The sequence below is a fragment of the Ambystoma mexicanum genome, chromosome 10, assembly GCF_040938575.1.
Source record: "Ambystoma mexicanum isolate Mex_15411 chromosome 10, UKY_AmexF1_1, whole genome shotgun sequence".
Taxonomy (NCBI): Eukaryota; Metazoa; Chordata; class Amphibia; order Caudata; family Ambystomatidae; genus Ambystoma; species Ambystoma mexicanum.
The window spans coordinates 455,458,452-455,484,724 of NC_090932.1; the positions used below are offsets into that span (position 1 = coordinate 455,458,452).

The 26,273-nt window shown below is 47.2% G+C and overlaps 1 protein-coding gene across 5 annotated transcripts in view; it reads right to left on the minus strand.

Moving 5' to 3' along the window:
- The window catches only part of STAG1 (STAG1 cohesin complex component), a 2,120,576-nt gene that overhangs the window by 537,893 nt on the left and 1,556,410 nt on the right, over positions 1-26,273 (minus strand). For all 5 annotated transcript variants that reach the window (XM_069618021.1, XM_069618024.1, XM_069618022.1 and 2 more), the window contains one exon: positions 4,983-5,070. In XM_069618021.1, coding sequence (XP_069474122.1) covers positions 4,983-5,070 — 88 coding nt within the window. The remainder of the gene's footprint in view (positions 1-4,982; positions 5,071-26,273) is intronic.

Consider the following 26,273-nt stretch of genomic DNA (forward strand, 5'->3'; position numbering starts at 1 on the left):
AGGGGCAAAATTTAAATAGGGTTTTGGCCATTATATTTCATAAGGGCATATAGGCGAGAAAAGAAAGGGGATGACGGAATAAGCATTCTCTACAGAGGTCAGTATGAAGAACAACTAACTAATCAATGGCATCAGCCTGGAAGAGGACTCTGCATTTTTGCGACTGAATTTGGTGGCGGAAAAAAAACAATCTGAGGGACCTAGACCTGTCAAGGACCATGGGTACAGTACGTGGCACACTAGGGACAGTATTACTAAACACGCCCTGTCGACGTCTGAGTTTTGAAAAAACAAATCTTGCAATACTCAGTGACTTCCACTAGATATTGGACTATACAGAGCATGTGATCTAAGCAGATCCACAATCTCCATAAGGGATACATTACTCACCGTAATTGTATTTCTGATGCTTGTATCTGGTTAGATTCACATGCTGTGCATAGGCCGACATCTAGTGGAAGCTGCGGAGTATTACAGTTTGTTTTTCGAAACTCGAAAATGGGCGTCGACACAGGGCGTGCCAGTAATACTATCCCTAGTGTGACATCCACTGTACCCATGATCCCTCACGTGTGTAGGACCCTCGGATTGTATTTTTTCTGACATGAGGTAGCATTAGGAGTAGCGTGAGTACAGATATTCCAAGTAGATATGGTCCAAATCCATCCGAAAACTTAGCGGACTCCTGCTGGATCTCCACTCCAAATGACATCACAAGCCAACCCACAGATCCAATTACAAAAATCTCCTATGAAACACTGACTTTCCTGCAACTGAACCCCTTTCGCAATCAACCTACAGCTGGCAACTAGACCGCTAGGGTCCCTCTTCTGCATCAGAGAACTCATGCAATAGACTAGGGAATGACTGGATACGAAAAGGTGGCTGCCTTGAAAGTATAACATGTGTAAAAGTACTTACTTGTTAACTATCTCTGGGAAAGAAGTTACAAAGGATCATTACGTTTATGCTCATCTTTGAGTTGCATTCTGCCCCTCTAAAAAGGGTAAGTTGCTTTGCTAATTTTGAATGGCGTTTTCCCCACTTCTAAAAAGTAATAAGTGTTGGTACTGTTTTATCATTGCCTTAACGAATGAGTGTAAAAGCTTACCAATAGGGTTTACCTGCCTTGAAATGCATTGGGTTTTTCATAAAGTGTAATTGGGTTTTGCTTTCCCTGGTCTGCTTCATGCAGATTCTAAAACAGTCCTAGGGTTTATAAGTAGCTGGAGGCTCCTTTAAAAAGTATATGGGTCTTGCTCAGCTTGATTAGTTGATGCTCATCTAAACTTGTAACCCTGGGTTGTGCTTCCCTGGATTGCTTTGGGGCTATTCTAAAATAATGTAATAAAGTTCTTACTTACCTTAGAAACTGTATTATACACTTCTTAAAAGGTATACAGGGTATAGCTACCTATTAGATAAAAGATAGTTATGCCCCAATAGGTCAATTACCTACCTTGAAATACATTTTTCATAAATTGTAACCGGGTTTTGCTTTTCCATCCTTTGCATTGTGCATTCTAAAATAGTTATTAAGTGTTCATTCTCATCATTCAGTAGCTTGAGGCCCCTCCAAAAAGTATATGAACATTTACTAGCTCTGAACGAGTTCTAAAAAATGTTGCAAGGAGTATACTTGTTACAGGGTTGGTTTATTAGATTTCTATAATTTAATGTCACTGCATGACTGACTGGGTCTACTACTCTTGAAATACTGATTGTATTTAAAAAGTACATCTAACCTGGTATTATTCGCCAAGAATAGTATATTACTATCCTGAATGTATAACCTTAGTTTGGACTCACCTTTACTTGCTTCTTGCTCCTCTAAATAAGGTTACACCTTGGTTTGCATACCATAGGTATCGAGTTGGTTTTTATGATTGTGTTTATATGATGTGATATTACTTACCCAATAATTATCTTGGCCTACTTGTATTTAAATAAACCCTTTATGTTTACAATACATAGTGTTTCTTTGCATCATATGTATGCTACCATTTCTTTGTACCAAGCTACAGCCCTCTCTCCCTTCCAAGATAAGCCGGGTTGCTCTGACCATGCTACCACAATTCTCAGGTGGTATAGCCTTATACTAAGAGTGAGGCTTATGTACTGATATATGTTTTTATGAAGCCCTTAGTTAGACTTCAGAAAAAACTGTCCCAACACCCTTCCGTGATTAACATGTAAAGAGAGTGTGAAAGTAGTCATACTGGTGGTCCGACAATGTTGAAAAATCTGGCCCAGCAGGACTATATTGAATATGAACACATAGAAAGGTGGAAATTGCAGACCCCTGGTTTTGGGGCATCCTTTTATCCACCGTCTTTAGCATAAATGACTACTGTAGCATGCATAGAGAGGATAGATGTATAGATTCTCGCGCCACTATTTATTGGCACATTGAGCCAGGATGCATGCGGAACTGGCAGACCACAGCCCAAAGCTGCGCAACTAAGAACTTCATTGGAAAACACCTAAAAAGTTTGATTACATATCTGGAGACAAAGAAGGGCACACATTAAGCTTAGACCATGAACTAAATGTATAAACTGCCAGACTCTCTGAACTATGATGGTCCGTTTAATACCACAGGTGCCCAATGACTACTTTGATATACATTCTTTTAAAAATGTTGTGCACACTAAAGGGTAAAGAGGTTGCTTCATCATACTGATCAAGAAAATGTGCAAGGGCCCTTACTTAATTGGACATTCAACTCAGATGTATTATCTAATTGAAGGATGTCTGTGTAAATATGTATCTTTGAAGAAAGGGCATCTAGTCCCCGTAGTCTAAGACACGACCACATCAAGTACCCTAAATTAATCAGCAGCTCCTACATAATGAGCTGGAAAACCAAGATCCAGTAATTTGTATACGTCAACTGTTTACTTTAATTCAGCAACCACACCATCCAAGTAAAAATCGGGTTTCAATTCCTCTACCCTAAAAACTGGAGGACCCTAATCGAAATGACTAACATCATTCTCATAACCCGTAAAGAAAGAACCTTGAGATGCAAATGTCAAATATCCTTTCAAACTGTTGTAAGGCTAGCTTTCTTGAAACCCTGATCAAATCGAACTCTGAGAGCCGACGCAGACGAACGGGATGCAAGACTTTGAGGTGGTATAGAACCTGTAATTTTCTTAGCTGCTAAGAACTGGAACAGGAAAAGAAAAAGAATACTACATGCTATGTATGATTTGGAAACTATACTTGCCCAGATTTGAAAAAGGCACTAGAAGTGCCGAAACACGTGTCATCAAAAGGGCTTTCCCACGGGAATTGAAAAATATGATTAAAAGTAACCATACAAATCTTTGAATATCTTTATGGTGCAGTGACTGTGTGAAAGTCAATTCTCTCATGTATACAACAGAGGTGAGGTAATAGACCTCTGACTTCTTTCACATGCACGCAACACACAGCAACAGGCTTGGATGTGGTTGCAGGGTACTCTGAGTTGGTCATTTTCAACCCCTTAAGATTAGCTGATCAAATAGAAGGAGCCAGATTCTTCAAGGAGAAAAAACACAGATTGACATGATGGGTTAAACACCTTTAGAGCTCCCACGAAGGGAAACCTGGCATCAACTTCAGCTAGGTTAAAGAACCAATCAGGGTTCCGTTTTGAGCTTAGGGCTTCAAATTGCAGTGCACTTTAACGTGCACTGGGGTAACCGAACCATTCTCACAAAAAATGCTACATCCATCTAAAAGAAACTCAGCTAGAGGGGAGATGGAGGGAACCATTAACTTCTCATACATCCTTCAAGACCAGTTTCACTCGCCAGGAGCACTGTTTTCAGGCAGTGGAAATTACATCTTGAAGTATCACTTGCTCGTCTCAAGAAGACTACTTGCTTTTTGTCAGATTTGGGCCTGGTGTTGAAGGAGAGGTGGTTGACAAGCTTCCTAGTGCTGGGGTTATGTGAACTTAGCACAGATGCGTAGCCTGGTAAAACACAAAGGTGTTTATATTAACCCAGGCACCAGATGCATGAATAGCTAACATTTGTCGCTCACGCTCCCCATCTAAACTGCTGCTTAAACTTCCTACACAGTCCAAAAGGACTTCAACACAGGTGGGGAAGTTGAGCTGCAAGTGTTTAAAAGAAAGCTCTAAGGGGGACATGTTGCCTGAGGGACACCTGCCACTGCAGGGGCGCAAACTGAGATCAATGGCAGCAGACAGCCATGCTGGCAACGACTTCTGAATCTAGTCTGGACTTGAAACATATTTAAAAATTAAGGTATTGGTGGGTGGGAGGAAGCTATTAATTATATCTGGAAAGACTACACACAAATAAGGTTCCAAATATTCCAGTCCAATAGCACTGGACACTTAGAGCACAGCTATATGAGCCTCCCCCAACCCCACAATCTATGGACTGGCCTAAACCAGCATTTTCTAGTATTTAAAATGTAGCCTGATCCTCCATTTTAGAAAACAAACACTGCAGTCTAAAAGTCACTAGAGGAAACGTAGGCAGCCTAAAGTAGTATCCATTTTAGGACAAATTTGTAATTGGGTATAACGTGCTTAATACCCAGAGGTTTCTAAGCGCAGAAGCAGGGATGGAGCCTGTGTTGCTCCACGTCGTCTTACTTCCAAGGCAAGCGTGTTGCCCCTGAGCTATCCTCATACAGTACCCAAACTGACGTGGCCTATGGTTGGAGCAGTCCTATGGAATTTTGCTCTGTGTAAGCCTCTTGGCTAGGAGTCGTATAAACAAGATTTAAGAAGCCATTGTTTACCCCTTAAGAGCTAAGGGCATCTGTGTTCATCCTGAATTCCCAAAATAAATCATTGTATGCTCCACCCACTCTAGCAGTTAAGTTACTTCATTGGGAGAAAAAAACAAATTGAAAGCAAAAATTAAAGGACAACAGGATTTGATTTTTCAAACCTTGCTTTTAGACAAGAATTTAGCACCACAGTATAGTTTATCTTTCTCACCATTTCCTACCTGTTCTGGCATTGTTCCATGTTCAATTCCAGTCCTCAGCAGTCGGTAACAGTTTCCAAACAGATCCCATTTTGTCAGATCATGAGCACTAGAATGGAATGCAGATAGCCATTCATTTTTCTGACCGCAAACAAATAAGTGTATAAAACTTGTAATTGCCTATCAAAGGGAAAGTGCCAGTTAAAACAATATTTCTTACCAATATCAACATCCTGTAGTTCTAAATCCGGAGGAGAAATCCAACATGGTCTAACACTCACAATCCAAGCTTCAACAACAGAGTAAGAACAAGTTAACTATCACTCAGCTGGGAAGACAGATCAATGACCAAGTGCTCATGCAGAAATCTGTGGGAACATCCGGGAAGTCTCAAGTTTAAATCTCTGCAAGGTCATCTCAGCAAGGGTGTAGAAACCTGGTCTATTTTTTATTAATATGCCCAAACAAGAGTACTTCCATCCCTGAAAGGGTAATCTGCCCAGATTTCCGTTTTATATACACTCCATGCCAAAAGCATAGTGTACACCAGTGCACTGCTGCATAAGCAGCCTGATTGTAGTGCCTGACCTACAGTGATCATAGCAGGTTCAAATCACAGGTGCCCTCTTGACAGCGGAAGTGAAAGCCAAAGTCACTGCAGCACAGGGGTGGCATTTAAGGTATACACCCCGGTTCCAAAATATCACGTTGAGAGTGACCCATGCTGGTGGCAGGGTAAACATAAGCCATTCCTGAAATAGGGGATGGTGCATGGCATACCTAAATCATTCCAGCCACATCAAATTGATATCACACATGTCAGCCCTGCATGCCCAGTTCAGCTGTGTAGGGTTAAGTGCATCTTCCCAGACAGGCTGTATATTGCCCTAATGGCAATAATGTAGCCCGGGGGTGAGTACCTCACTTTGTTCCTTTGTAAGGAAAACATCCTTTCCCAGGGATAGCCACTTGTAAGGTAAAAATGTGTGCATCCTAACTGGTGAAGACTACACAATATTGGTATTGGGTAACCCACCTTTTAATACAGGCCTGTACTACACAAGTTGGTAGAGTGACTGAGCAGCCAGGCTTATTTTAAGAGGGGTAATGCGAGCTGTAGAGCTGTACAATTGAAATAAGTAAGACCAAGTAGCCAAGTAACACTTACACACAAAGTTAAATATACATATTTAAAATAAATAAGGTTTAAATACGCATTCTTTAAAAAGCTACATCTACTACTAACATTAAAAGTTTGGATTCAGTTTTTAAAAGACAATAAAAGTTAGTAGTTACTTTTTCTTATGCTAACATGTTCCAGCACACAAAGTGACTCCAGTTAAGGTCAGCATGGCACTTATTTTAGTTACCAATTCAGTTGAGTGATTAAAGGAAGGAAACATTAGAATAAGATTTAGAACACACTTTCAGCAGTTTTTAAAACAATTACAATCTCCTAAATGGAGGCAGGTAGACGTATCCCAGCAATAATGGGGTCAACAATTATAACCTATTAGGGATAAGTACTGCCAAAGCCAGTAGGTTCAGAGGAGTGCCTTTAGGGAGCCAGGACGGCCACAATCAATGGACAAAGTCAATAGTTCTGATGCACTTCTTGGATAAAGTCTTGCCAAAGTTAGTAAGTTCAGAAGAAATTACTGTAACTCAAGTGAGCTACTTTGTAGAGAGCACAAGCTGTTAGGCCAGCGCAGGAGAGTTGAGATCAACTCCAAAAAGTACAATTTATGGCTAAAAGGTGAAAACCCCAAGCCCCACAGTACCTGTGATTTGAAGAAAATGTTTCCAGCTGGATTCCTCCTTGCTACAGCTTGGCAGACCCTTGTTCCTGGTCCTTGGTTGTGGTGACGAAAGGGAGGACGTCTGGCGGGCTCCTGCGGGAGTACTCGGGAGAGGTACTCCGCATCAATGGATTTCCTTTGTTTCAGCAGAACTTCAGTGTATTGGCGCCTTTTCCTCTGCGTCAATAAAGAATGAAAACTCTGTTTGGAAGAAACTTTCTCCGTCGGTCCTGGACTCTGGCGAGGGAACTGTGGATCAAGATTTCCTGCTTCGATAGGGTCCTCTGGATGCCCACGAAGATGGACAGATTCGGACTTCGCATGACGATGCACTCATCAATAGTCACAGGACGCCTGGCATTGGGCTTCTGCAGCTCTAGTGAGGCACAGCAAGTCGGAGGTTGCGCCAAATGGAAGCTTGTCTTGAGGCTAGCTGGTCCAAACAGCCCAAGGGAGGAAGTCGTCCTGTACAGGCCATCCCAGTCAATATGAAAACGGGGTGAGCACATCTGCAGTGCTTCACCGGGCACTTTGCGGTCCAGAAGTTGCTGCTTGTGTATCGTCACATCGTCTTCTTCGGATGTTCCTCTCCAGTGGTCGAATCTGCCTCTAGTCCCAAAAACCTCGCTTTTATGCGATTTCCCATTCATTCAGAGCCTATGCTATCAATCACACAGCAGGGTGGCTGTCCTTTTAGGACAACCAGCCAGCCAATCGGTACTGGTTTCACTCAGGGACACCTAGGGACAAAGGACAGGGAAGTTTGGGGTTCCTCCCTCACTTCCTGCCTTTCCAGACACACTGGATCCTGGGTGGGCTTCAGGGCTGAAGCCCGCCAAAGACAAAACAAACAAAGGGCTGAAACCTGGTTTAACTAAGAGTAAAAACCAAGAAAGAACTAACAAACAGAAAATGGCGAATAAAGAAGACTGGGGCCATGTTGGAAAAAATGGGCACCCATGGGGGCTGTACTGCAGCTGAGGGTTCAGCCTGCGGTAGAAATGCACACTGGTAGTAAGTAAACCACTGTCACCAGCCATATAAGGTAGGGTAGTGTAACAAAAAATGTTTCATGAAGTGGGCATCATGGTCATGAAGTCAGGGGCACAGGCATGCAGGGGTCGCATGCACAAGAGACCTGTGTGGACAATGTCCTGGCGCCTTTGGCGCCAGGCTCATGAAAAAAGGTAAACAAGAACATCCATTTGACACAAAAAGCCTGTATTATGGACACAGCACTCCAGATGCATTACCCTTGAACATTCCATTCATTAAGCAGCCCCCAGTGTATTCTTGGGTGTGGCTGCTAATGGATTGCCTTCGGGTGTGGCAGGCAGGCTGAACCTGGTGGGCGTGGCTACAGAAGCTCCGCTATACAAGCTGCTCATCCTTAAGGCCCGTGTTCTGCGTTATTCTGCACTTGCAAGCAGCGTAACGCTCACCGTCGCCCAAGGTCAGACTTACCTTTGAAGATCCTGTTTCCTGGACTTCCTGCCAGCATACTTACCAACTGGGGGAAGCTGTTCTTACCGGTACATCTCTTCGGCGAGCCAAGTATTCATCTTTACACTTTCCGGAACGCCGAAATCTTCATCTTGGCACCGCAGCACGACACGCTCCATTGTCGACAGCAGCGCCTGCAAGGAGAAACAGAAGACAAGGTTAGACATTGAAAAAACAGTCCGTTTAACGTTGCGCTTCGCCTTATCTTGTGCTTTACCTTAAACCTTTGCTTACCTGCTGTCGAACATTGCGGTAGCCCCATCTTCCCTCCGGCCTCGTCTGACGCCTCACAGCTGCATCTAGGCCGCGTTTCCATCTAAGGGAAGAAAACAGATGAGACATTATTGCGGGCATAATTAGGAGCAACATATAACGACATTGAAAAGAACGAACAGCATCACACGAGCTCAAGAAAGACTTACCAATCTTAAGAAGCATAGTCGCAGCTGGGCTGGACTAATCTTCATCAGGGATCAGTGAAGGAACTAGATCCCATTCAACACGCCCCCGTCAGAAGTAGCAGGACGGAGAGCTCATCTTCCATAATTCGCAGGAGCAGTCTCACCACCTACCACCGCTCACAGCTTTTCTACTGAGGGAGAGGCCTGAAGGGAGGTGATTCAAGTCCAGTGAGGGCTGCAACAGTGCCCCAACGCCTCCGCAGAGACCAGGTGTGCGTAACAGAGGAATAGGGATATACTAAGTAACCCCACTCTCACTGCACATAAAGAGGTGTGTGCTGGTCTGACAAAGAAAAAGTGAAGTAAGACAGGCATCATCTTGCTATTCTTTGGAACGGTAGTTCACCCAACAAAATGTAATTAAACATTGAGAGGAAAGGAGGCGCCCGAAGGAACAACATCCGCATTGTGGGCTTGCCGGAGGGAACAGAGGGCCACAACCCCACGGAGTTTGTCGAAAACATGTTGCTACAGGAGATACCTGGAGGAGTTCTGTCTCAAGGATTTGCTGTGGAACGAGCGCATAGGGCTCCAACGAGGAAGCCGCCGCCAGGCAATCCGTCTAGGCCGGTTATCGCCAAGATCCTTAACTATCGGGGCCGGGAGAGGATACTGCAACACTTCCGCAAAGGTGGAACAATCAAGCGAGGGGAGGCAAACATAACAGCTTACCCGGACTATACCCTGATGGTGCAGCAGAGCCGAATGAACTTCGGGGCTGTTAAGGAGACTGGGGGAAGCAGGCAATAAGTACATGCTTTATTAAGGAGCCTCCTAGGGCTAGTCCTCACACCCCCATTTAGTATTAATAGTTAAGTGGCCATTAGGGCGACTTCACCCTACTGAGCCCTGAGCGTACTAGGCAGGGCTAGATGTGGGGGTGCCTGATATCCAGGGATGGAGCTGGGCAACAGTTGGGGAGGGAGTTGTTGGGGAAGGGACGGTGGGGGGGCGGGGAGGGAGGTGGGGAGTTTGATGTGTATATAGTTTTGGGGAGTTTGAGTTTAAACACGAGCCTATATAGAATAGCCCTAGAATTGTATCTGTATTGCGCAGGCGGATGGGAGTGGCTGGGAGGGAGGGAGATGGGTACTGACAAGCTATGGGGGATCTTAGAATAGTGACGTGGAATGTCAGGGGACTTAACAGTTATTTAAAAAGGAATAAGGTCATGCTGTATTTTAAAAGACAAAAGATAGATATTGCATTGTTACAAGAGACGCATCTGACACGGGAAAAGTTGGAGTTGGTGAGGAGTAAATGGAAAGGTACTGTAGTAGGGTCTTCATATTCTTCCTATGCTAGGGGAGTACTGGTCTGGGTGGCGCCACACGTCCCGTTCCAGCTAATACAGGAAATAGTGGAAACTGAGGGGCGTTTAGTCATAGTGAGAGGGTTGGTGGAGAATAAAGAGGTGTGCATTGTAAACACGTACACCCCCAATCAAAACACGGCGGCCTACTTCCGGACTATGTGCACCAACCTAGGTTTGTGTGCGGGCAGCGCGGTGATCTGGGGAGGGGATTTTAATTGTGTGCTGAACCCCGAAGTAGACAGATCGGATAACAAGATGGTCAGGCCCGCCCCGGCAGCTAGGGCATTGCAGACGTTGCTAGATGACTTCGAATTGGTAGATGTGTGGAGAACAAAGCATCCTAAGAGAGGCAATATTCACATTACTCAGCCCCGCAGCAGTTGTATACTAGACTTGATTAGGTTTTTGCCACGCCAGAGGTAGTGCTAGAGATCGTTCACATAGAATATAAAGCGAGGGTCCTGTCGGATCACTCGCCCCTGGTTCTGGGGTGGCAATATTGCCGCCCTAGGCCGCGGATTCCGACATGGCGCCTCCGTGCGGAGGCGCTCAAAGATCCAGTTTTTAGAGAGGATATAAGAGATGAGATCATTAATTAATTTGAGGTGAATACAGGCAGTGTTGACTCGGCTGGGATACTGTGGGAGGCCTTTAAGGTGGTGATGCAGGGTGTGGCCATCGCTAAATCGAAAGGTCTGCAGGGGGGGGGGGGGTGGTCCTGGCTGGTTTACAAAGAGTGAAGAGGAATTAGAAAGAGTACTAAAAAGTGGAAGCGTAGACACAGAGCTGGTGTGCAAACTACAGCAGCAGTGTGCGGAACACTGGGGAAGGCTCTGCAACCTTAATTACAAAAAGTAAGTTGAGAGACAACATACGGGTGGGGATAAAACGGGCCGTCTCTTGGCGTGGTTATACAAGAGTGAAACCCCTAGGCCCCCGATTAGGACAATAACCAGAGAAGATGGTGAGGTAGTGGACACCTAAGAGGGAGTCAATAGGGAATTTGCGGATTATAGGGAACTAGATGAGGACAGAGGAGGAGGCAGTCGAGATGAGATACTGGAAACCCTGCAGGATATAGGATTGCCCAAGATCAGTGCAGAAGAAAGAAGAACTAGACGCACCAATTTCTTTGGATGAGTTGGAGGAGGAGGTTGTTAGGCAGCTGCCTACTAGTAAGACCCCGGGAGCAGATGGATTCCCTAGTGAATTTTATAAAGCATATAGGGCAGAAGTACTCCCCCCCCCCCCAATGTTGGAAATGCTGAATGAGGCGTTTGAAGTGGGATGGTTGCCGGAGTCGCTCAGAGAAGCGATCATAATACCGCTCCCCAAACCTAATAAACCTGGACATAGCTGTGGATCATACAGGCCGTTGTCGATGCTGAACCAGGACGGCAAGATATTGACGGCTGTCCTGGAGAATAGACTGCGGAAAGTAATTAGCAAGTTAATACATCCAGACCAAATGGGCTATGTCCCGGACAGGAACATAACTCACAACCACAGGCGACTCCATCGGGTGATCGAATGGGGCTGTGACAATGAAGGAGAAATGGCAATCATGTCTTTAGACGCAGTAAAAGCTTTTGACTCGGTTAGATGGCCGTGGCTGCGGTGGGCGGAGATGCTGTATAGTGCGCCGCTAGCCAGGGTTCAAACAGGGACAGTGATATCTGAGAGATGGCAATTTAGCAGGGGAACTAGACAGGGGTGCCCCTGGTCCCCGTAGTTGTACATTCTGGCTCTGGAGCCCCTGGCACTATACCTAAGGCAGCAATACGACACGATAGGTATTGAGGTAGGAGGGGAACGGCACCCGATATCCCTATATGCGGATGATTTGTTATTATACTTGAGATACCCGGAGGAAAATCTTCAGTATATTCTGGAGATGATGGAAAGGTATGCGAGGCTGTCCCTTATAGCGGTAAATCCCCAAAAATCTAGCATTTTCCCGTTGGGCAGTTACAAGGGAACCTCTGTAGAAAGATTGCCGGTGATACCGGTGCCATGGACTGTGGGCTCCTTCCGATACCTTGGAATAGATGTGTACCATACGGCGGAAGAGGAACATAGGCGTAATACCGAGATGGCCATTGGAAAAATCTGCAAATGTATGACGTTTTGGGAGAAGTTGCCCTTCGCGATGATGGAACGGGGCCAATGCTTAAGATGGTGGTTCTACCTAGGCTCCTACATTATTTTAGTAATAGTCTACACATGATTCCCAAGGGTTTTTTTGTTCAACTGAATGGTATGTGTAGACACTTCCTGTGGCATGGTACCCGGAATAGAGTAGCGCTATGGAAGTTGCAGAATTTTCACGAGAAAGGAGGTATTAAACTACCGAATTTTGAGGTCTATTATTTAGCGAGTCAATTACAGTATGTGGCCAAATGGCTCTCTGATGAAGCAACCCTGAATTTAGATTGTTTGGGCAGGACTGTACCCCATTTTACCTGAAGGAAATTATCTGGTTGCCTGAGTCAGAAATGAAGGAGCGCCCGGGGATGATGAGGCTGGGGTGGAAAATGTGGCGTCTTATATGTATGATGGGGGACCCGCTCCCTTGTTCCCCGCAGGTACCGCTGGTTGCTTTGGCGGGAGGGGATAAGCAACTGAGGGTGATTATCAGAACCTACTGGGAGTCGGTTGGGCTGGTAACGTTGGGCGATATATGGCAGGAGGGGACCATCAGGGATTTTGAAGGACTTGGGGAGGAGGCGGGATTACATGGGGGCCAGTATGTTACGTATCACAGGTTGGTGCAGAAGATTCGGATAACGTGGCCTGAGACAGTATTGGCGGAGGAACCAGACGCCATTATTGGGATGATATATGACACAGCTGAAGGGGGGCATGAGATCTCTAGATTGTATGAGATGGTAATGACTAAGGTTGGAAAGGAATTGACACATTTGAGATTGGATTGGGAAGCAGAGGTGGGAGCCCAAATGGAGGATGGGATGTGGGAGCGGGCCCTGGGATACCACAAGAAGATATCTAGGAATGCCAGACTGCAGCAAATACAGCTGTACGTAACGCATAGAGCGTATATGACCCCGCTGAGGATATCTAAGTTCAGAAATGTGTGATGAGGAAAATGCTGATATGACACACATGTTTTGGTCATGCCCAGTAATCGAGGGTTTCTGGAGAGAAGTGGCACAAAAGCTAGCAGAGAAAGGGGTCACGCTAGCCATAGACACAGCCTGGGCCTGCCTGTTGGGAGGGTTCCCTAGGCCACGAAAACTGAAGCATGTTGGGAAACTAAAAGACTTGGCGTACGTGCTAGCAAAGCGAAGGATAGCTATGGGATGGAAAAAGTGTCATGAGCCACGGGTGGAGGTGTGGTGGAAGGAATTACAGAAATGGGCGGAGGCTGAAGGGTGTTATGGCAAGAGGCAAGTAGCATGTCTTGGGAGGAAGAAGTGGGTACCCTGATGGCATGGAAAACATTGATATCTGGACTATTTGGAACAATATTAGATCCAGAGGAATCTGATGAAAATGACGCCCTGCCGCATGTAGTAGATACTGAGAGTGAAGGTCAAACAGGCTTGTAAAGCGGGGTGGGATCAGGGGGACAGTGAGCAGAGACTAATTGATGTTAATGTAATAGTTGAGGATTGCACTGCGTGTTTGGTTTGTATTGTTGGTTGTGTTGAAAAATTAATAAAATTATTTTTTAAAAAAAAACATTGAGAGAAGTCCAAGGGACTTCTTTGTGGCACTGCACCTAAGGTGCAGTGTGTCACTATACAAAACACAGATGCCTATGGAGTTTGTCAGACTCCATAAAACAGTAAAACACAAAAAATCCTTGTCAGGAAAAATACATGGAGTGAGAAAAAGGTCCCATTCACTCAGGAGGAAAAACAAAAATCACAAGCCCTTAGTCCAGCAAAAGAGCTGGTGTTCTCTAAGGTTGAAGGGCATTAGCACAGAAATGAAAATTCTCTCCAACACTACTCCAGAGGAAACTGGCCAGGGAACGGAAATCAAAGGGCACACCCATTCACAAAAGGCTTGGCCTCACACCAGTGTGCTGCACATCGAAATGCCAATGATCCTAGTGGGAAGGGGGCCGGGGTTAATGTAGACAGAGCTCTGTACAGTTGAGGGATGATTCATGCTGGACCACCACCTCAGAAGGATTCACTTGGCCTCTTCGGGAGTGGTGTACTTCACAAAACCTTCACCCCCCACTGAGGTAAAGGAACAGTTCAAAGCAGAGGAAAACCAACGGCCTCCTTATGAACTCATTGATAAAATCTGCTAATATAGGGGGAATGATCCTTTATATGTTGCCAGCGTGGACTTGGGTCTCACCTTTGATCAGGTAGATAGAACCAGGTTATGAGAGAAATTACACAAATGGAAGTGCCCAGGATATGTTTTAGACATTGTGATGCATATCTAAAGGAACACCAAGGATACGGTCAGGTTAATGGGAAGGGTGAAGTATCAAACGCCATTAAGACAGACAGAGGGTTGAGGCAGGGGTGCGTGTTGGCTCTCTGCCTCTTCAACTTACAAGTCTTGGATCTGGGAGAATTTTTAGAGACATTGTCTTTTGTAGCCCCCAGTATAGCTGGTGAACGTGGTTACTGGCTGGCCTATGCAGACAATCTGTAACTAATGGACAAGACACCTATTGGTCTACAAAGCATCTTGCCCAGATTAGAAGAGTACACAAGATTGAATAGCCTGGTAGCACATTCAGCAAATATTAATGTATTATCTTACAATGGCAAAAAACGTAACCCGGCAAGTTTTAAATGGATGATGGGCACTAGTACATTGTCTTTGGTACCCATAGTTAAATATCTGGAATACATGCTGGTTAGACTGACAGCAAAATATTGTAAAGGTACAAAAGTAAACCGTTGGGAGGACAGATGTATTTTATCTGCATAGAACATGGTCATTGCACATCAAGTCCTGTGATTATATATTATACCTCAAATGTAATGCCTGCCATTTTATATGGGCTAGAGTCTATGAGAAAGTACAGCTTGAAAACCTGGAAGGCACGATTTGGAGAAAGACACTGTCCTTACCTAAATGTGTACCTGTTTCAATTTTAAGCTACAAATTAGGTTTGAATTCGATGTCTAGACTACTGCAATAGAATATGCCAAAGCTTGTTCAAGGTCAACCTGAATCACTATATATATTGATGGGAAAGCAAATTGAGTCTTCACAGCCAGGACTGTTTGGTAAATTTAAAATTAGATGTAACGTAATCCTAGAAAGGAATTATATTGCCCTAGAGATTCTTAGACAATCCGATCTAGTTGAAAAAGAAAATCCTTGTTTGGGACTGGATCCATACTTGTGATGAGAAAAGTAAATATAAACTGTATGTTGAAATGGTATTAGAGAAAAAAGGAATGTGTGGAAATTTCCAGACAGTAGATTTCAAGAGAAGCTTTTATGAGACTCGTGTTTAACCTGATCCACACGAAAGAAATACATTTTATCAGAGGGCAATGTGACAGTGCGATGTTTTGGTTTTGTAACCAATCCATGGAAACACTCGAACACCTGATGATAGCCTGCCCTGTTTTACAAAGTGAACTAAAAATGTTTTAAACACAGGTTTAAGATTGTCGTTCTGCTAAGACATAATACCAGAAGGATTTTTTTTTAAATTTATGGTTTTAAAAAAAACTTTACAAAGTCTTTTAACAAGTGCACGTATAAACAATTATAGATTTTTACAAACAACATTGACATTAAAATGTCATTGTTCAAGTTCGAACACATTTAGATCTAGAACTTAAACATAACCAATCCTTATTCTTATCAACTTAAAATCATGGACCCTTCTTGGGGCTAAAGTGCAAAGTGCCAATATACAAAAAGGTAATACCGATTATATCTAAAATAGTTCATCATGATTTTCAATTAAAAAATCTAATTCTAAGTCAGAAAAGAAAAAGTAAAATGGTACAAAAATAAAACGCATATGGATCTAGAAATTCACCAGCACCTTAGCCAATCTCTATATTAAAATAAATCCCAAAATTCATCAAAATGTACAACGACACAAAAATAGTACGCAATTTTTAACAGAAAGAAAACTTCCTATACAAGAATTAGTACGCATTTACCAAAAAATCAACACCACAAGTTCATCCCCCTGTTTAAATATACTAACTTTCATCTAATCTAAAGTGTAATATAATAGGAATTTCTAACAAGAAACCCTCCTATATATATATTTTATTCTTTCCCTATATCAATAGTATACTCCTATTAAGTTCATAGAGATCATAGTAAATACTTTGGAGACCTTATTATTAAAGTGCCAATTGGGCTTCTTTCCATCACAGCAAACATACAAGAGCAAACTTAAGAGGTTTGCATTCCTCCCACATCATTCGTAGCCATAAAAGTTCTAATGCATCTGCCAGGTTAATATTAATCAATTTAATCAGATGTAAGGTTCTTTGGTCTTTAAAATGCGGACATTCCAACACTAAGTGCGTAAGTGTTTCTCTGGGCTCTTCACAGCTGTAAAACGAGTATTTTATAGTAGAGGTCGGTTCTTTTTCATGCAACCAATTTACCAACCTTTCCCGTGTATGGAATGGCTTTAATTTAAAACGCATAGAGCGCCTGTGTGGCATGACATGGAAAAGAAATTATATACACACAAGGGGGGAGCCTTTACCTAAAAAAAAAATAGCATCATTCCTGTAGGTACTGTAAGTGTTAAAATCTTCAATTGTCTCTATCAAGTCCTTCTCATTTACATATGAGGGACGGGTGCATAAATCATGTTGCGAGACACCTAGATCGTTAAGCAGGAGATTCATTTGTTTATAATAATCCATTATTGATCTTGGTCCAGAACCCAACATCATTTCATGAAAGTCACAATAGAGTGAATTTTTCGTTGGGCCCAGGATTTTTGCATAGAGCCCTCCACTCGAATCTACTTGCCAGCGATATTAATCCAAATTCATGGCGAATCACGCAATTAGGTACCGATAAAGCCAAATGTAAAGTTGATTTCAGTAGGCTACCTTGAAGTTTTTTCAGAATTTAATTAACCCGAAGTATGTCTGATTTGCACATACATCTATACGACCATCTATCGTCCAATTAAAAGGTATAATTTTTCTATCAGCCGTATAAATTATTATCTTGGTGTTAGCCGCATTTGGTTTAAGATTATGCATACTTGCAAAATTTTCAAAAAGCACATAATTTGTTTTGCAGGCCATATTGTCTGCGATGCAAGCCAATGTATTCAACATGACCCTAATTTTACTACGTACTTATCATCGGCCACCCATAGATCATATGCATCACTCAAGTATAAATCGAATAGAGTGGCGGCCAAATAATAACCTTGTTTCGAGTCTATAAACGTCAGAACTGACACATAAGTGGAGCCCTCATTGGTGATCCTCACTTTATACGATGTACCAGTATGTAATTTTGAAATCCAATAAATTAGTTTGTTGGGAATCCCCATTTTTTTTCCAATAAGTTTTTATTAACAATTTTAACATGATTGCATGAACACAAAAACCCTCCCCCAACGACCACCCCAAAACCCCCCCAATCCCTTGCCTACCCTCCCCGGATCCACAAGCGCACCAGAAAGCCATGCATAATAGTTGGGCCAAACTGCTATACGAATTTGTTGCCCTACTTCCTTGGATCAGCCTCTCAGTAAGACCCCTGCGTCAGTTCTCACAAGTCAGACTCGTCTTGCGGGCGAATTATGGCACGCAGTTCCATGGCCTTAGGGCACCAGGCTCAGCGGGCACCCGCTTTTAGGTATGCCCGTAAGTTGGACAGATCTGAAATGAACCGCAAGTGGTCACCCTGGATAGAGTAGGTGATCCATTCCAAGGCTACCAACAACCGGATTTTAGCAATCCATTCATGTTCTTGTGGAGGTTGCTTTAATTTCCATTTTTGGGCCAAGACCACAGCTGCCGACATCAACATCACGTAGAGCTTACGGTCTGCCTTCGTTGCGAGGGTTGCCAGGACCCCATTTAGGCCCATTATGTCTAGTCCTCTGATCTGACCTACCCTGGTTCCCAACACCTGGGTGACCGCCTGCTGGACCTGGATCCAGAACTGGTCGATTTTTGGACAATCCCACCAGATATGAGACTAGGAGCGGACTGCCCCGCACTCCCTCCAACACAACCGTGACATAATGCAGAAAATTTTATTTAGCCTGACTGGAATTAGGTGCCACTGGAGCATCAATTTCAGCCACATCTCCCGGATCTGAATCGATCTTGTAAGTTATCTGTGACCACAGTTTTTCCCATACCGGGTCCCCCATCTCTGTTCCTGTGTCCCCCTCTCATTTCTTCATATAGTTTCTGGTCAACAGGGCTTCTTCCAGTTTAATATGTTTATAGATGGAAGCCAGAACCCCCTTGTCACTCGCGTCCGTATCTAAATTCTTTTTGAAAGGGGTAAGGGAATGGGGCCCCGCCTGCTTAACCAACGGATGAGAAAGCCAGTGCCTCATCTAGAGATAGGAAATCCTCTGCATCTCCCCTATGCCAAAGTCCTTCTTACACTGCTCAAATTGTTTAACCTCATCTCCGACAAACATATCTCCCACCATCCGGCAGCCCCCATGAAACCAAGGGTTAAATGCTGACGCACGACTATGTGCGGGAGTGAACTGCGGGTTGCCGTGCAGGGGTGTGTAAGGGGAGGGGAAGGAGGTGATGTGTGCCCTTTTTACGGCTTGATCCCAAGCCTCACCCGTTGTCACGGTTATTGTGCTGCAGTACATTTGGATATGTCTATCAGGCCTCAGTAACCCCTCCAGGTTCCCTCCCACCACCGCTCTGTCCATCGGCCTCCAAACTTTCCCTCTGTCGTCCCTTTGCCAATCCCTGAGGACACGAATCTGGGCCGCCAAATAATAAACCCTAAAGTCCGGCTCCCCCAAGCCTCCACGGGCTGGCAGAGCCTTCATTAGGGAAGCCGTTTCCCTCGAGCGTTTCTGGTTCCAGACAATCCGGTTGGTTATTCTCTGGATGGCCCTGAAGGAGGCTGGGACGGGTACCAGAAGGGCCAAAAAGTAGTAAAAGCAGCAGTGGTGGTAAGATCGCCATCTTTAAAGGCATTAATACGTCCCAGCCACAATATCGCCAGGGGCCCCCAGTCCACAATTTTGGTTTTGAGCTTCTGAAGGAGAGGAGGATAGTTTGCCTTGTAAAGATCCTCCAGCGTTTTGGTTAGATGAATTCCCAGGTACTTTAAAGATGTGTTGACCCATCTATACTTATACGCCCTCCTGAGGTCCTGCTCAGTGCTGACTGCCAATGCGAGACGGAGGACTTCAGATTTATGCAAGTTAATTATTATCCCCGCCGCTTGGCCGAACCGTTCCAGCTCCCTACCCAGTAGCACCAAAAGAGGTGACGGGGTGAGTCGAGGACAAAATCATGTAGTCGGCAAAGGCTGCTACCTTGTGGACATTGCCTCTGAAGGGGATTCCCTCTATATCCCCGGCTGCCCTTACTGCTGCTAGAAATGGTTCCAGATGGAGAGCATAAAGGGGCAACATTGGACAGCCCTGTTTTGTGACCCTTCCTACCGGGATAGGGGCTGAGATTTGGCCGTTAATTGCTAGTTGGATCGTTCGATTTTGGTAATTAGCCCTGACTCCGTCGATGTAGCCTGGACCAATGCGCATCTTGACCATAGCGGCAAAAAGGAATCACCACTCGACCAGATCGTATGCCTTCTCTATCGATTGCTAGCAGAAGGGCCAGGATTTTCCTTTTCTGTGTCTTTTCCACAAGATGGGTCAATCTTCTTACATTGTCACATGTTTGACTGCCGCTAATAAAACCTGACTGGTCTGTGTGTATTAATTTGGGGAAGATTGTATCGAGATGGCTAGCTAGAACTTTGGTATGAATTTTGGCGTCCACAATAAGGCTATAGGACCCACACTCGGCCGGGTCTTTACTCTTCTTGTGAATCAGGATTACTTTGGCTTCATCCATAGTTTTGGGGAGGACCCTATACAATTAAGCAATTTAGTAAAGATCGGAATGAAGACTTCTTTATGTACTTTTTAAAATTCAGATACAAACCCGTCTGGGGCTTTGTTGGAAGGTAGGTTGTTAATTACTCTGACTTTGTCAGAAGTTCTCGCCTTCCAGGAACTCCTTATCTTCCGATGAGATGATGAAGGACTGTTATGTTTAGATAGGCCTCCTGCTCAGGGAGAGACTGATTACCCGAGCTGTAAATATCACCATAAAAGGAACAAGTTACTTACCTGTAACTGTTGTTCTCCAGCATGGGTCTGACATGGATTCACATGCTCATGAATATTCCCAGTCAGGCTTGGAATCCTCGGTAAAGAAAAAAAAATCAGTATCAGTTTTGTTTCTGATCTGCCTTTCTTAATAGTAACCAATCACTTGTCTCTGGGTCATACTGCCCCCAGCCAATGACTGGTCTCTCCCCAAGCCCGCCCCTGGCAGCCATCCTCAGATTTGGTAGCATGTAAAGTGGCAGTATGACCAAGTGAAGAGCTGCAGAGGGGTAGGAGGGAGGGTTTGCATGTGAATCCATGGCAGACCCATGCTGGAGAAAAACAGTTACAGTTAAGCAACTTGTTCCTCCTACAGCATGGGGTCTGGCATGGATTCACATGATCATGAATATAAGAATAGATCGGAGTACACATGCACAACCACGGGAGGTGACAAAGGCTCAATATTAAGCATCACATAAACTCAACATTAAGCAACTCTTACCTCCTCACCAGGCCCACCTTCAGGCAAACAGGTTGCACAGCACTGCTTTGCCGACTCTGGACTCCTCCCTGGAATCCCAGTCGATGCAGTAGAATCTCGTGAAGGTGTGTGTCGATCTCCACGTAGCAGCCCTGCAAATGTCCAGCAGGGGCACACCAGACAAGAACGCTGTGGTAGCAGCGATCACTCTGGTCGAATGGGCTCTCGGGCAACGGTCAGTCTGCCAACCGGTGACAGTGCATGATGCAGCCGGAGAGCCATCTGGAAATGGAAGCCTTCGAGAGGGCCTTCCATTGGTTCACAGGTCCAAAGTTCACAAACAGCTGTGGAGTCTTCCGAAAACTCTGTGCGGTCCACGTAGAACTTCAGCGCTCTAGCTACATCCAGCGAGTGCAAAGTCCTCTCGGCCGGCGACAAAGGCAACGGGAAGAAAATTAGTAACACCAAGGGCTTGTTGAGGTGGAAGTCTGATGGCACCTTGGGCATAAAGGAGGAGTGCGTCCTCAGCACCACCCTCGTATCATGAAAAGTCAAGTATGGAGGCTTGCAGGATAGGGCCTGGATCTCTCCCACTCGTCGTGCGGAGGCGATGGCCACAAGAAATGCTGTCTTCCACGACAGGAACTTCAACGGTGCCGAATGCAGAAGCTCGAATGGCAGCCCCATGAGCCTGGTCAGCACCACGTTGAGCACCCACGCCGGGGCCGGAGCCTTCACCGACGGGAACGAACGGAACAGTCCTTTCATAAATTCCTTCACCAGGCGATGAGACCACAGGGATGGCCGTCCTGTAGTTCTGGTGTATCGGGAAATCGCTGCCAGGTGCATCTTGATGGAAGCATGCACTAGTCCTGCCTTGGCCAGCGACAGTAGGTACGGTAACACCTGAGGGGCCGTAATCTGTAGAGGGTTGTTAATCTGTGCACGGCACCAGACAGAGAACCTCTTCCACTTGTGTCCGTAGCACTTGAGAGTTGAGGACGCCCTGGCCTTCGCAAGAACCTCCTTGCGGTCCGCCGGGATATCGTACCTTCCAAACTCTAATGCTGCAGGAGCCAGGCCTGCAAGTTCAGCGACTCCGGGTCGTGATGGAGGAAGGCGCCCCCCTCTCTGGAGAGAAGATCTGCGTCCGTCGACAGTTTGTCTAGAGGGAATGCCGACAAGTCCAGAAAGTCCAGGAACCAGATCTGTCTCGGCCACGCCGGTGCGACGAAGATCATCCTGCACCGGGACCTCTTGAGTTGGTTAATGAGTCGCAACGGAGGGAACGCATAAAGAAATAGGCCGTCCCAGGGGAACGAAAAAGCATCGCCCATGCTCCTCGGCTGGGGGAACCTGCTGGCGAACCTTGGAATTCGTCGCCAAGACATCGATTTGGGGTTCGCCCCATCGTCGGAAGAGTCGATCCACTTGATCCTGGCGTAGTTGCCACTCATGGCACGAGCGCAGCTCTCTGCTGAGTTAGTCGGCGAGCGTGTTTTTTATTCCTGCCAGATGAAGAGGCACCAGAAACATCTGTTGGGCGATGGCCCAATGCCACAGATCCTGGGCTTCCTTGCATAGGGCCGGGGACCTCGTTCCGCCCTACTTCCGGATGTAAAACATTGTGGTGGTGTTGTCGGTGAAGATCCTCACCACCTTGTCCTTGAGGGACGGAAGAAAGGACCTGAGGGCCCAGAACACTGCGCGGAGCTCCAAGATGTTGATGTGGAGTGACTTCTCCACCGGGAGCCAAAGGCCTCTCGCGTGAAGATCTCCGGAGTGCGCTCCCCAACCTTCCAGGGAGGCGTCCGTCGTCGTCGTCACCTGGTGAGCTGGGGTCTGAAAGTCAGTGCCCGCCGACAGATGGGAGCCGGTACCCCACCACCGGATCGCCTGATGGAACATCTCGTTGAGGGTTCCTGTCCTCGAAGCTGCCCGTCGACTGGACCCAGCGGGCGTCGAGGAAATCTTGTAAGGGGCGCATCCGAAGCCTGCAAAGGCGCACCAGATAAATGCAGGAGGACATCTTCCCGAGGAGGGACTTGATAGATCTTACCCTGGCCATGTCCGTGGCCAGCAGACGCTGCACCTTTCCCAGAATGGTCCTGGCCCTTTCCTCCGACGGCGAGGCCAGCCGCGCCACTGTGTCGAGCTTGGCTCCCAGAAACAGGGCGACTTGCGACAGAACCAGGTGGGATTTTGGAAAGTTGGAGAATCCCAGGTCCGTGAGCAGCTGGACGGTCTTCGCAGTGTGCTCCACGGCGAGCTCCCTTGTCCTTGCCCGGATGAGCCAGTCGTCCAGGTAGGGGTAGATGTGGATCCCCTGTAGGCGCAGCCGCACCACCACCGGTGCAAGGCACTTGGAGAACACCCTGGGTGGCGACTTCAATCCGAACGGGAGGGCCTTGAACTGGTAGTGCCGCCCTTGGACCACGAACTTGAGGAACTTTCGGTGTCTCTTTAGAATGGGGATGTGGAAGTACGCATCCTCCAAGTCCAACGACGACAGGAAATCACCCTCCTCCAGCTGTCCCAGAACGTGCTGGAGGATGACCATACGGAACTTCTGTGCCTTGATGTACTTGTTCAGTCGTCGCAGGTCCAGGATGGGGCGCCAGCCTCCTGTCTTTTTTACGAGGGAGTACCTTGAGTAAACTCCGGAGCCCCGAAGCCTCTTTAGGACGAGCTCGATGCGCACCCTTCTTGAGCATCGCCCTTACTTCCACCAGTAGTTGAGGGACGTGATTTTCCTCCCTGACCACGGGTGGAACGCAAGGGCACTTCTTCTGAAACTCGAGGGCGTGCCCTTGGGCCAGGGCATTCAGCACCCAACGGTCGGTGGACATGGACTCCCACACGCTGACGAACCTCGCCAGCCGGCCTCCCACCGGGGTGCTTCGGCGGGGGCCCGACCCCACGGTCGGTTCAATCTTGTTTGGAGGCCGCCTTGCCTCCTTGACCTCCCTGTCGACGACGGGCACCACCTGACTTGCCGTGTCCCCTGTAGGCTTCCTGGGATGAAGATCTTGCCGCTTGGCGGTACGTGGAGGAGCCACTGCTGGATCCCTTGGAGGCACCTTGTCTGCCTTCCGGAGCTCCGAAAGGACGGCCGTCGTTGGAGCACTCCCTGTGCCCGGGCAGTCAGTCTGTCTTGATGGCCTGAAGGGACTCATCAACCGCCTTTCCAAACAGGTTGTTCCCGTCGAAGGGCATGTCCAAAACCTTGGTTTGTACGTCCTGGCAGAAATCCGTGGCCTTGAGCCATCCTCGTCGTCTCAAGCAAACGCCGTTGCCCAATTGACGGAAACCGGTGTCTGCCATGTCCGTTGCACCGTGATGGCGTGGTCCGAAGCAATCTCACCTTCCTGTAGGATTTCAAGGGCCTCAGCCCATTTGGCGTCCGGAAGGAAGTCCAACAGAGGGGCCATTTTGAACCACAACTCCGTCGTAGCGGGCTACGATAGCCAGGGCGTTGGCCACCTTGATAGTCGTCGCTGCGGATGAGATGATCCGTCGCCCCATCGTGTCCAGCTTCCTGCCCTCGCCGTCAGGCGGGGAAGTTGATGTCGAGGCCGATGCCCCCTCAGCTTTCTTCTTTGCCGCCGCCGAGACGACTGAATCCGGGGTAGGTTGCGCCCGAAGGCACAAGGGGGCAGCGTCGGGGACCCGGTACTTCTTCTCGTACCGGTCCCTCTTTGCCGGCGCCGTGGCAGGGTTCTTGAGGAGGGCGAGACCCTCATCCCAGATGTCATCAAGAAGCGGTACGGCGAGGACCGTCTTTCTTTTAGCCTTGCGCCGTTGGTAAAGGAACCCATCCCCTTTCTTCTCTTCTGGGCAGAGCTGGAAGAACTCGGATGCCCTGGAAATCATGGCATGAAAGGATCCAATCTCGTCGGGCGTCATCTGTACCTGTCGTAGCCGTGTCCATGCCTGTATCATCCCCATGGGTAGTAGACCAGGGGGAAGGCAGAGCAGGCCGCAGAGGTGGGAGAGGTGGCGTAGGATGCGTCGTCGTCCTCTTATGCGGTGGACTTTCCAAAGGTCCTGGCTCCGGTTCCCCCGTCGGGTCTGGCTCAGGTACCTCCGTCGGGGGGAGGGGCAAACTTGTCCTCATCTACGAGCAGGACTGAATCGCTGACAAAATGGCTGCCGAAGTGTCCTGCGGTGCCGGAAACGACGGGCGCGAGGGCTCGAGGAGCCTCGTCGGCGACACCGTCGCTCTTGTCGGGATCCCTCCCGATGGGCTGGGCCTCTTCCACGACTCCGATGAGCTCTTCTTCAGAGGTCGTGTCCGTATCCACGATGGCCACCACCCCCCTCCCCCACCTTTTCCAACGAGGACTTCGTGGGGGTCTTCTCAATGGGCCTGAAAGACGACTCCCTCTGCGGTGGCAGGGAGACTCTGGGTCCTGAAGTCGCCTCCACTGGTGTAGCCGCCACAGGCTGAGCCAGGGCCGTGGCGACATCCTCAATCGAGGTCTTAGCAGGGTGAATTAAGGCCATCGTCACCTTCCGTACGCCTGGGGCCCTTCACCTTGGGGGGGGGGTCCAAGCCTCGCACCCCCTCTGCCGGAATCTTCGAGATCGACCGGGGCCTCTCCAGAAGCTTTGCTGGGTTCTCGGACTTCCTCTTACCCGAGCCAGAGTGTTGGCTCGTGGTTGATGGCGCCGGGGAGGATGCGCCCTGCCTGGCAGCCAAGGAGCCCGACCGTTCGGCGCTCCCGGTGCCCGCGGACTCGCAGTGCTTAGCCTTTTGTTGGGCCCCGTCGCCGGGGCGCCCTCACAGGACTTAGAAGACCGCTGGGACTTCTTTTTCTTCTTCTCGCCTGACGGGCTCTTCCCTTCCAGCCAGTTGGCGAGACGGAGGTGGCGATCCTTCATGGTCCGCTCCGACATGTTCCCACAAAACGCACAGTCCTTCTCCGTGTGCGTCTTGTCCTCATGGAGACAGTAGAGGCATAACAAATGCTCGTCCTCCTTGAAAACATTTTGAAGCTGGCATCCAGGGCAGGTCCAGGTCCCGGGCGTCGAGCTTCCTTTCTCCTGGGCCATGTCCGGGGTAGGCCTCGGAACTTCTGGAATCCTCCAAAAGCGTAACTCGACGAAATCTTCACCCTTGAGGGGCGTAGAAAAACTCAGAAACTGATCCCCGTTGATCGGATGTAGAAACGGTGGAGCTTGAGGCTCTATTTAACTGAAAAATGAGAAAAATCTCCTGAAAGCGCGAAAACGCAGCAAAAGCTCGAGAGCTATAGCACGAGGACTCCCAACACTTGAACGTGCGGTAAAAATCTGAGGATGGCTGCCAGAGGCGGGGCTTAGGGAGAGGGCAGTCATTGGCTGGGGGCACTATGACCCAGAGACCAGTGATTGGTTACTAAGAAAGACAGATCAGAAACAAAACTGATACTGATTTTTTTTTTCGATACCAAGGATTCCCGGCCTGACGACGGGGAATATTCATGAGCATGTGA